The sequence below is a fragment of the Pteropus medius genome, unplaced genomic scaffold (assembly GCF_902729225.1).
Source record: "Pteropus medius unplaced genomic scaffold, Ma_sr-lr_union100, whole genome shotgun sequence".
Classification (NCBI taxonomy): Eukaryota; Metazoa; Chordata; class Mammalia; order Chiroptera; family Pteropodidae; genus Pteropus; species Pteropus medius.
In genome coordinates this window covers 5775068-5787504 of record NW_024344437.1, presented here as the reverse complement: position 1 = coordinate 5787504, position 12437 = coordinate 5775068, and the positions used below count along the sequence as shown (strand labels likewise).

At 34.7% G+C, this 12437-nt stretch overlaps 1 protein-coding gene across 6 annotated transcripts in view; it reads left to right on the top strand.

Annotated features, from left to right (window-relative positions):
- PDS5B (PDS5 cohesin associated factor B) overlaps positions 1 to 12437 on the top strand; it is a 143594-nt gene that overhangs the window by 34253 nt on the left and 96904 nt on the right. For all 6 annotated transcript variants that reach the window (XM_039873036.1, XM_039873035.1, XM_039873034.1 and 3 more), the window contains one exon: positions 11303 to 11429. In XM_039873036.1, coding sequence (XP_039728970.1) covers positions 11322 to 11429 — 108 coding nt within the window. In that variant the 5' untranslated portion in view covers positions 11303 to 11321. Of the gene's footprint in view, positions 1 to 11302; positions 11430 to 12437 lie in introns of those variants that run through there.

Sequence of the window (12437 nt, the reverse complement as noted above, 5' to 3'; positions counted from 1 at the left end):
GTTCCTGGCCAAGAATAAGCCTAACTTCTGCGGAATGACTATGTGTGGAAGGGTTATCTTTATGGAGGGCACCATCTGCTGGTTATGAGAGGTACCGGTCATGGGAAGACTGCCTTTTGCAGTTACAGACTTCACAAAATCTTGTTTTCCTTCTAATTCCACCTCAGACCTGGAGTACAGTCCCAGAGGGAAAGCAACTTTTATTTATTATTGTTTTTTTTAATTTTTATTTTTTCACCTTTTTAAAACTTATATATACGTTTAACCTTAGAGGAGCAATGGTATACCAATATCTTTCTCCACTGATTTCTGGTAACAGGTGAAGAGTCTATTTCTTTCTCATACCTTTCCTTCTCTCTCTTCCCCCTTTCCACCTTTTTTTCTCTTAACCTTGTGATTTGGTGTTCATTCATTCTTCTTCTCCAGATATTTTTTAAAAGGTCATCTTAACAAGTCCAAGGGAGTATTTGCTGAGGTGATTTTGTATGTTTTAGTTATAAGTATTTTTGAAGTAATTAGTACTATGTACCACTCCTCCATGTTCAAACAAAAAAAAATATTTTAAAAAACCCCACTTTATTCTTATTTTTCTACCTTTCTTGACTCTCTTCTGTTTTCCTTCCTGATTTCCTCCCATCCCCATATCACCATAGATATTTCCTCAGGGTTCAGTCTTGGTATCTCAGCTCACCCTACAAGTTTTCTTTATTGATCTCGTAAACTCACAAAACAAGCGATACCTGGTCCTGAAATGCTTCCCAGCCGTGGCTTTTCTCTAGATTGTCAGATCTGCATCTCCAGTTGCTTTATAGACCAAACTTAATTTTTCCCAAGAATTGATCTCATTCTGATTTTTATCTATCTTTATTACAGTAAGGGCAGAGATTCTATATATTTTGCTTATTGCATTCCTAATGCCTAACATAGTATATTGCACCAAGTAAATTCTCAGTAAATATTTAAATTATTGAGGTGCCAGGAACAAGGGCTTTGAATATAATTATCTTCCACTTCTCTTTTATAATCATTCATAAGTCTCTGAATCACTTTTCTTGTTTTCTAGTCATTGCCTGCAGTCAGTTAGTTCCTCATTACTTCTTACTTGGGATTTTCTAGCAGTTTTCTGATCGGTCTCACAGTATTTGATGTCTCTTCTGTCTAGTTTGCACTGCCGGTGGTGCAGTTCTGGTCATTCCTTCAGCAAATATTTCCTGAACACCTGTAAAAATGCTAGCATAAAACGATATGGTATCATTGTCTTAAGGAGCTTGCAGATTAGTGGGAGAAACAGATTTAAAAAAAGTTATTAAATATAATGTGATGAAGGCTAATTATGATATATTCACCTGTGAGCTGAGCTGTAGAGGGAGGAGGAGCCTAGCTCTGTCTGGAGAGATCAGGGAAAGTTTAAACATAGACTTGAGACTTGAAGAAGGTACATAGAGTTTGGTTAGTGGTCAGGGGCTGGTGAGTATGTCTTACTCAGAGGAAACAGCCTGCGTATATTCACAGAGGAATTTCAAACTTCTGCTTACAGTATCATCACTTATAAAACTGAAGTGCAAACTAAATAATTTGCTCCTTTGTTGGCTCTTTTCCTTCTTAGCGCCTTTTATTTCTGTCCACCTTTTCCTTAGGTCATACTGTGGACCAGTAACATTCTGATCTTCTCTGAGATGTATTCCAATTGTTTTTGTCCTTTTGTTATATGTATTATTACCAGTTCACCTCCATTCACTTATAGAAGTGGGCTTTCTTTCAGTCTTATTTTTTTCCAAGCTTGTTTGTTATTTTTGTTAAAGTAATTTTAGCTGTAAATGCCTCAACGCTAAGAAAGCAAAACTAAGGACAACTAATCACAAACAGCCAAATGGATTTTTCCAAATAAGACAGATGTTTAAGTTGTAGCCAATTAAATAATTTTCTTGCTTTGCTTCTGCCTTTTCTCTGTAAAAGTCTTTCCCCTTGATCCTGTCAGTGGAGAACTTCTAACTACTTCTGGTTTGGTGCTGCCTGATTTGAATTGATTTTTGCTCAAGTAAACTTAAAAAAATTTTTTTAATGGAATTTATTTGTGGTTTAATTGTTTAGGGAGATGTCTGTTTCCTTTGGTAGATTTTGAGACCAAAATCTTTTTTTGGTCTCACTTTGCCCTAAAGTCACTGTGAAAGAGTTCTGCAAGTAATAGACACTTGATAAATTTTGACTGTGTGGATGAGTCACAGCGTCTGCATTATCTAACGGCAGTCTGTGATCACAGCTGTGTATCTGTTGCTATGGACGATGAACAGCTTTTGCTTCTGTTGTGGCAAGGCGGAGGGACCCTTCCACACCATGTTCTGTTGAAAGCAGAGAATCTTATCACATTTATTTACCTTCCTATGGGATAGTTTGCCCTCGGCCTTTGCTCAATGTCTTCTTTCGTTGAAAGAACGCAGTTATAAGGTTGATTCTTGCTAGATAGTCATGCTTTTCCTGATGTGAGGTCGTGAAGTTGTTCTCTATTCTAAAATCTTCTACATTTCACTTTTATATTTAAGTCATTAATCTTCCTGAAATTCATTTTGTGTATGATGTGAGGAGTGGGTACAATATCATTTTTTTTCCACATTGATGTGAAAATGTTTCACCTAAAAGTATTTTTTAAAATTAAAAAAAAAATTAAACACATTTATTGAGGTATAATTTGCACGCCATAAAATTAATAAAATTCACTCATTTCAAGTGTACAATTCAAAAATTTTTAGTAATTTTACTGAAATGTGCAGTCATCACTATAATCTCGTTTTAGAACATTTTCATCAACCCTCATTCCAATTACGGCAGATCCCTCAGTGGAATCTTTTTAGTTTTTCATCTTGAGATTTCTGCGCCATCCAGTACTGTTTGTCAGCCACCCCCTGTCTTGAAACTTGCTGTACTTTACTTTCTGATGCAGCTTCTTCCAGGGTCCTCCATCTACCTCTTCAATTATTGTCACATTCCTTTGCAAGCTCTTTTTCCTCTGCCCGTTTCTTAAAGACGGGCCTTCTGGCTCTCATCCTTGGTCCTCTGCCACTCTTTCCACTTTACACATCTTTCTAAATGCTCTCATCTGTGCCCCGGGTTTATCTGTGACTGAATATTCCCAAATCTGTCTCTAGCTCAGACATGTCTCTGCAGATCTAACTGCCCACGGCCCTTTTGTTTTATTTTGTTTTGCTTTGTTTTGTTTTGTTTTGTTTTGTTTTGTTTCCTTTCCTTTCCTTTCCTTTCCTTTCCTTTCCTTTCCTTCTTGTTCCCGTTCCCTTTTCCTTTTCCTTTCCGTTTCCCAGCACATGGGGAAAAACATTTATTTTTCAAAAGAGTGCTTGACAATCTATTCTTTTATTTTTCTAGAGCTTTATTGAAGTATAATTGAAATGCCAAAAGACTGCAGGTATTTAATGTATATGTTTTGATGAGTTTGGACACATGCACATGCATATACCATTACCACAATCAAGATTATAAACATAGCCATCACTTCCAAAAGTTTTCTTTTTGTGTGTGTGTAAGAACACTTAACATGAGATCTACCCTCTTAACAAATTTTTAAGCGTACACCATATTATCTGTAGGCAGGCACTGTGTTGTACAGCGTATCTTTAGAACTTAATCATTTTTATACTGTAATTTTATACTTATTAAATAACAACCCCCCATTTTTTCCTCCTTTCATCCCCTGGCAACCACTATTCTATTTTCCGCTTCTATAAATTTGGCTAATTTAGATACCTCATATAAATGGAGTCATACAGTATTTATCCTTGTGTGACTGACTTCACTTAGTATTATATCTTCCAGGCCCATCCATGTCATTGCAAATGGTAGGATTTCCTTTTCTACTTTTCATTGTATTTGTATGCCACTTTTTCCTTATTCATTCATCTGTTGATGAACCTTTGGGTTGTTTCCATTTCTTGGCCATTGTGAATAATGCTGCAGTGAACTTAGATGTGCAGATATTGCTTCAGATCCCAAATTTTATTCTTTTGGATAAAGTAGCCACGCATGAGATTGCTGGATTATATGATAGTTCTATTTTTAATTTTTTTGAGGAGCTTCATTACTGTTTTCCATAGCGGCTGCATCATGTTTCATTCCCACCAACAGCGAACAAAGATTCCAGTTTCTCTACATACTTGCCAATACTTATCTTTTTTTTTTTTTTTTTGATAATAGCCATCCTAACTTTGTGAAGTGATACCTCATTGTGGTTTTGATTTGCATTTCTCAGTGATGAAAAATGGAAAACTTTTCCTCTAAGATCAGGAACAAGACCAGGATCCCCACTCTTGCCACTTCTATTCAGCATATTACTGGAAGTCCCAGCCAGAGCAATTAGGCAAGAAAAAGAAGTAAAAGACATTCAAATCAGAAAGGAAAAAGTAAAATTATCTGTTTGAAGATGACATGATGTCATATGTAGAAAACCCTAAAGATCTTACAAAAAAACTCTTAGCACTAATAAACAAATTTAGTATAAGTTTCAGGATACAAAATCAACATGTAAAAATCATTTGTATTTCTATATACTAACAATGAGCTATTTGAAAAGGAAATTAACGAAACAGTCCCTTCAGAATTGCATCAGAAGAGAAAAAAACTTAGGAATAAACTTTACCAAGGAGGTAAAAGACTTTTGTACTAAAACTACAATACATTGATGAAAGAAACAAAAGAATACACAAATAAATGGAAATATATCTAGTGTTCAGTTGAAAGACTTAATATTGGTAAAATATTAAGTGATAGTCAAAACTTATTTTGTTCTCTCTGCCTCTTTCTTACTGATGTGCCCTGCCACTGTTCTCATAGGTTAAGTTTCATGTTGTGCGTGTCAATTTCTAGAATGTCTGATGTTTCCTGTAGATCCTTTTCTGCACCAATACCACACCTTCTAAATTACTTAAGCTTTATAATGGGTTTTAATAGCTGATAGAACAAGTTCATTCACTGTGTTTTTCTTGAGTATCTTGCTGTTCTTGGCCTTTGCATTTATATATAATTTTTTTTAATTGTAATTTTATTTAAAAATCAAAACCTGGCTTGACGAGGGTTGTATTGATTCCATATTCAGTGTGGGAAGATATACTATCTTTACAGTATTTGATACTTCTAAATATCCATGAGCATGGTATCTCTTCATTTACATAGGTTTTCTTTTTTTGTCAATAAAGCTTTATGATTTTCTCTGTAAAAGTATATCTTTTGTTAGATTAATTCCCAGGTAATTTATACTTTGCAATGTAAATTACATTTTTAAACTTTTAGGTTGCTATTCAAATAATATAATTGATTGTTTTGCTTTGCAAAACCTTTTTTATTTTGAAATAATTATAAAGTTGCAAAAATAGTACCTAGAGTCCCGTGAACCCTTCACTCATCTCCTACTAATGGTGACAACTTCTGTAACTGTCGTACAATATCAAAATCAGGAAATTGACATTGGTAGGATATTGTTAGATTACAGACTTTATTCAGTTTTCTTGTTTTTGCATGACATTTTCCCTCTCCCTGTCTCTCTCCCTCTTCCTCTCCCTCCTTCTCCTTCTCCTGTCTCCCTCTCCCCCTCCCCTGTGTGTGTGTGAAGTTCTGTATGGCTCGATCCCATGTATAGATTTATGTCACTACCACCACAATCAAGACGCAGAATTATGAAGGAGTTCCCTCATGCTACTTCTTATTCTTATTCATGCCCCCTGGCAACCACTAATCTGTCCTTCATGTCTGGACTTTTGTCATTTTGAGAATGTTAAATAAATGGAACCATACAATATGTAACCTTTTAAGATTGGCTGTTTAAATAAACATAATGACCATAAGTTATTGCTTATATCAGTAAATCAGTTCTTTTTATTGCTGAGTAGTATTTCATTGAATGGATCGGATCTATCAGAGTTTGATTAACTTCACCTATTGAAGGGCATTTGGGTTGCTTCCAGTTTGGGGGTATATGAATAAAGCTGCTATAAACATTCTTGTACATATTTGTATGAACTTGGGCTTTCATTTCTCTGAGATAATGGCCAGGAGTACAGTTTCGGGTTTGTATGGTAAATGCATATTTAGTTTTATGAGAAACTGCAAGACTCGTTTTCAGTTATGGCTGTATATCCCGTTATAAATTTCTACCAGCAATGTGTAATAGATCCAGTTTCTTTGCATCCTTGTCCACATTTGATGTTATCACTTTTTTATTTTAGCCATCCTAATAATATTATATAAGGATATCTCATTGTGGTTTTAATTTATATTTCCTTAATGATTAATGATGTTGAACATCTTTTCAGTATGCTTATTTGCCATCTATACATCCTCTTCAAATGAGTGTTCATGTATTTTGCCCATTTTTAATTGGATTGTTTGAGTGTTTTATAGTATTTTTTTTGAAAGTTCTTTAGATGCAAGTCCTTTGTCAGATATGTATTTGCAAATATTTTCTCCAAATCTGTAGCTTATCTTTTGATTCTCTTAACATTTTGTATAATTTTAAATTAATTTTTGTATAGAGTATGAAGTGTTTAGGTCAAGGCTTTTTTTTGGTCTATGTACATCCAGTTTCTCCAGCAGCACTATAAGTGGAAAAGATTTATTATTGCTCCATTCATTTGCTTCTGCACCTTTATAAAAATCAATTGGGCACACTTGTGTGGATCTCTTTACGGGTCGTCTGTTATGTTTCATTGATCTGTGTGTCTGTCTCTCTGCCAGTATTACATTGTCTTTTTTATCGTAGCTATATAGTTTTAAAGTTGTGTAGAATGATTTCCTCCCATTTCATTCTTTTCTAAAATTATTTCATCTATTCTAGTTCCTTTGTCTTTCCTTTTAAATTTTAGAATAAGCTTATCTCTACCAATAAAAAGTCTTGCTGGGACGTTGTTAGAATCCCTAAACCTATATAGATCATTTCGGGCAAGCATTGATTACCGTGGTCAGTCTTCCAGTTCATGGGCATGGACTCTATTTATTTAGATCTTCTGGTTTCTTTTATCAGTATTTTGTAATTTTTAGCATACCAATCCTGTGTTTTGTTAGCTTTATACTGAAGTATTTCATTAATGGGGAGAATGATTGAAAATTGTGTTGTGCTTTTACCTTAGGTTTCCATCTGTTCCTTTCTAGTGTGTAGAGTAAATACAATTGATTTTTGTGTGTTGATTTGTATAACCTGCAACCTTGAGAAACTAGTTTTTTGTGTTTTCCTTTTTTTTTCCCTTTTGTAAATTCCTTGGAAACTTCTATGTAGACAAGTCCTGTCATCTGGAATTAGGGATAGTTTTAGTTCTTCCTTTCCAATCTGTATGCCTTTTCTTTTCTTTTGCCTTATCATGCTGGCTAGGGCTTCCAATATTATGTTCAATGAGAGCAGATATCTTTGTCTTATTTCTGATCTTGAGAGGTTATTCAATCTTTCACCATCAAGTATTGTGTTAGCTGTAGGTAATATTATATATTGATTTTTCTACTCTGCAGCCCTGCTAATAAACTCAGTCTTATTTATTCTGATATTTTATCTGTACATCCTTTTGGAGTTTATACATTTTCGTATAATCTACAAATAATGACTGTTTCGTTCCTTTTGATTTTTTTCTTTCTTTCTTTTCTTTTTCTTGCTCTCTTGGCCAGCATCTCCATTACAGTGTTAAATAGAAGTGATGATAGCAGGTATGCTGTATGAGTCCTGATCACAGGTAAAAAGCTTTCAGCGGAGCATCAGTAAGCATGTTATGCTGTAGGGTGTTTGTAGCACTCTACCTTTCTCAGTTCGTTATTATTATTATTTTTAATAGTCACGAATTGATGTTGAATTATATCAAACTTTTTTCTTCGTTTATTGAGATTATCACAGGATTTTTAAAAAGTCTCTTAACATGGTGAATTTAACCTTGCATTTCTTGGGATAAACCCAATTTTTTATATGTTGCTACATTTCGTTGCCTATAATATTTTGTTTAGGAATTTTGCATCTATATCTATGGGCAAGATTATTCTCTGACTTTTTCCTTTCTCTTAATTTTCTCAATGAGTTTTGGTATCATGGTTATGCTAGTTAGTTGCATAAAATTAATTGGAAAGGAGTTCCTTGTTTTCTAGTCCTTGGAACTGTTTATGTGACAAATTACAGTTGTCCCCCATAGGTTGGGTAATAACCTTTTTGCAAGACCCCCAGGGGATGGCTGAAACCACAGATAGTACTGAACCCTATATGTACTGTTTTTATTTTTTCTGTACTTAAATCCTTTACACTTGAAGCGTTTTTAGCTTCTCTTTGGCATATCTGAATTGCCAGCATCACTACTCTTGTACTTTGGGGTCATTATTAAATAAAATAAGGGTCACTTGAACACAAGCACTGAGATATTATGACAGTCGATCGATAACTGAGATGCTCGGCTACTATCGGTGGGTAGCATGTACAGGGTGAATGTACTGGATGGGATGAGTCACATCTTGGTCTGCCTAGAGTGGGGCGGTGCAAGATTTCATCACGCTACTCAGAACGGCATGCAGTTTAAAACTTATGAATTGTTTGTTTATGACATTTTCTGTTTAATGCTTTTGGATCGCAGCTGACCACGGGTAATGGAACCTGTAGGAAGCAGAACCATGGGTACTGGGGGACTGCTGGCATTTCTTCCTCAGCAATTTGGTAGAACTCACCAATAATGCCATCTAGACTTAGATATTTTATTTTTGTGGAAAGACTTATTGATTACTTGTTTAGTTTCTTAAGTGAATTTTTTTCCTTGATCATTTTTAGTGAGATGTAGATTTTCTCCTTTTTATCTAAATTTCAAACATTATTATATCAAAAATTTGTAAGACTGGCTCATGATTTTTGACTGTGTTAGTCCTGTGCTTGTTTTCTTTTGATTATTAGGAAGTACTTTAACAATTTTAAATGTTTGGAGATTTTCTTTTTTTGTTGAAGTATAACATGATTCAGAAAAGGGTAAAGATTATAAGTGTCTAACTCTGTGTTTTTAAACAAAGTGAAAACGGTAGTGTATCCAACATCCAGGTAAAGAAGGAGGAGAACATTGCCTGTCTCTAAGACGTCCCCTCTGTCCCTCTGTCAGTTACACTTTCTACCAAAGGCTTTCACTGTCTTGACTTTTAACATCATAGATTGGGTTTCCTTGTTTTTAACTCCTATAGAAACGTATATACTGTATCCTATTTGATTTCTGGCTTCTTTCACATGACTATCTTTGGGATGTTAATTAAGTTAATGTGTGAAGCAATAGTTTATTTACTCTGTAACTGTATTGTAGCCCATGTTAATATACTACAGTGTACCTGTTGTCCTGTTGATAGGCATCTGTGCTGCATTCTATTTTGACTACTATGAATGATATTGCTTTGAACATTTTTGTGTTTTGTGGTGGACACATGTATGTGCTTCTGTTGAGTAAATACCAAGGAGTAGATCCTGGGGCCTACTTTTTATTATTTTGAATCTTAAATTTCTATTTAGCGTACATGATCTTTTTGTTTGTTTAATTATTGTGTGGTATATTTTTCCATCCTTTTACTTTCAACATCTCACACCTATGTTTTTAAATGTTTTTTGTAAGCTCTCTATATTGAAAATTTAAAATCTTGGTCTTTTAACCTGATCATGTATATCATACTACACTAAACAATGTTCCTAATGCTGTATATATTAATTTATTATAGCTTCCACTTTTTGTTTGGCTAAATTGTCTTTATTTCACCATATTCTTGAAAGTTTTATTTCTTGAATATAAACTCGAGTTTTGCAATTATGTTCTTTTCCTGCATTGAGGGTGACATTTTGCTATCTTTAGACTTACATTGTTGACATTAAGAAGTTACCTATTAGTTTACATACTGTTACTGTCAAGATAATATGTCTGCTTTGAGGTTTAATTGTTTTCTGGAGTTACTGTTATAATTTTGAATTTAATTCTGTTTGGCTTCTTGGTTTTGTGGATTGGTATTTTATGATAGTCACCTCAGAGAGGGGCTTCTGCCTCATTTCTCTCTTTCTGGTATTTCCACGAATCATAAGTTAAACCTGTCTATCCTTTCTTTTTCTGTATATTCCATTTTTGGTTTTCTGCGTTCTGTATTTTTGAATAATTCCTTCTGACTGCTCTTCCAGTTCACTAATTTTAATAGCTTTTTCTAATTTGCTAATAAATTCATCCATTGACTTTTTAATTTCAATTTTATAATTTCCCATTTTTAGAAGTTCTTTTTCATATCTTTTAGTTTACTCTTTATAATTTTTATTCCTTGTAGATATTTTAGACTTATCTTTTATATATTTAAAATTACAAACCTAGTAGTTTTGTAATCTGCTTGATAATTATAATACCTGAGTCTTTGTGGATCTCGTCTTGGGATCTGGTATTTCTGCTGGTTCTTGCTCCTAGTGCCTTGTTTCCTTAGGTACTTGGTTATCTTTGACCTGATAATGCTCATTGTCCTAAAAACATCATAGTGGGAGTTCTTTAAGGCCTTCCTCTAGGTATGACTTGGGATTATTGAGATTAGGTGTTTGGAGTACTAGCAGTTAGTTGGGGGTCACTGCATTCATGTCTTGAGGTTCTCTGGACTACTTAGGTAATGTGGACTTCAATAAATGTGCGGGTCCATAGCCAAAACTAAGTAGCTGTTTGTCTCGTATTCGATATTACTTTGCTCTGCTTAGTACCAGGGTGGCCTTCTATGCTGTCCCCGGTGGGTGCTGACAAGGCAGGGCGCAGTTTGGTTTCTGGTTGGCTCTCTTTTGCAGGTGTTACCTTTGTGGTGGGGGGGGGGGTGTTCCACATTGATGTCAGGAGGGCCTGTATCCTGACGTTCTGCCTTGACAGGGTCAGATTTACCTCTGGTCCCCTTGCCCCATGAGACCACCAAAACCAAGCTCCATATTTGTCAGGGTTGGCACGTTGCCCTCAGGCCATACATGGGTGTAATGCTCCAGTGCTCCATTTACTTCTCTGAGTTTCTGCATTTTTCTTAGATTTTTGTCTGAGCAGTTTGAGATGCTTTAAAAAATATGCTTGTTCTAGATATTTCTTCTATCATCTATAGTTTTTTAGTTGGAAGTTTAGTGCACACAAACTAGCTTGCCACTAATGGAATTGAAAATAAAATTTTGGGAAATGTTCAATAAAGCGATATACATTAATTAGATAAGTGAATTGTTATAAATTATTGGGGGGGGCGGGCTACTTTTCATGTTAATTATGAATGTTGTTTATACTTATTTTTTGGTTTGGATCTAATAGTTTTCTTGTTTTAGGGGTAAAAATATTTCCATCATGGCTCATTCAAAGACCAGAACCAATGATGGAAAAATTACTTATCCTCCTGGTGTCAAGGAAATCTCAGATAAAATATCTAAAGAAGAGATGGTGAGACGATTAAAGGTAAGTAAAATTGGGTTATGTTATTTTTACTTCTGTTTAGGTTGGCGGGGGCGGTCACCTCTGGAAATCATATAGGGCTGTATCTTGTTAGGGTAACTCGAAAAAGCAAGTCAGAGCAGAGAATGGCAGGGAAAGGACCTCAGAGAGTGAAGTCAGTAAAGATGGTGGGGTTAATGGGAGAGCAGTTAGAAAGGAGTAGCTAGGTTTTCCAGAGCCTCCTATACTTAGATATAAAGGACAGATCCACAATACTCATATTCATTTTTGCCTATATAAAGTTGTCTCCTCCTATCTCTCTTTTATTTATAAAAACTACCATTTTTATCTGAGAAAGGCAGTTTTAAGTATTCAGGCTGTATTTTACTTTCTTGTAAGTTATTTTGAGAGTAGGTTAAAGAGCTTTTCTTTTATCCTCTCTCTCTGCTTTTGACACGTAGTGATGAGTCAGGGTTGACGATGAACTTCCATAGATGAGGTGGTCTGTGGCTAGAGGCTCTGTGAATGCGTTCGAATGAAATTTCACCTTTCTCTTCAGGGCAGTGATGGTCTGTCCCTGTGATCGTTAAAATGGCTAAAGGAGCAGAGTGGTCAAGGAGACTGTTAAGCACATTCATCAGTTCAGATGTTTTTTGTTTTTGAGTATTTATTCCCTTATACGTTACATCTATCTAGTCATTTATTTTGCTTGATATATTATTATTTACTTGTATTTTAAGACTGGGAAACTTGCCTTCATTTGTCATTGAAGGCCCAGGAGCTTTAAAGCAAAGCACTATTTTATAGCTTTGTGCATGGTTCATTTTTATTAAAAGGACCCTAAAACCTACTATAAATTCTGTGTAAAGTCTTAGTATTATACCTTTATGCATAAAGTATTAGAATACTAAATATTAGATATTTATTAATCAAAAGAAAAGACATCTTTGAACAGATTAAATTGAACAGTATATAGATATTTTATCTAGTTGGGAACGTGTATGTATTTTATTTTTTTCTCTATATGACATT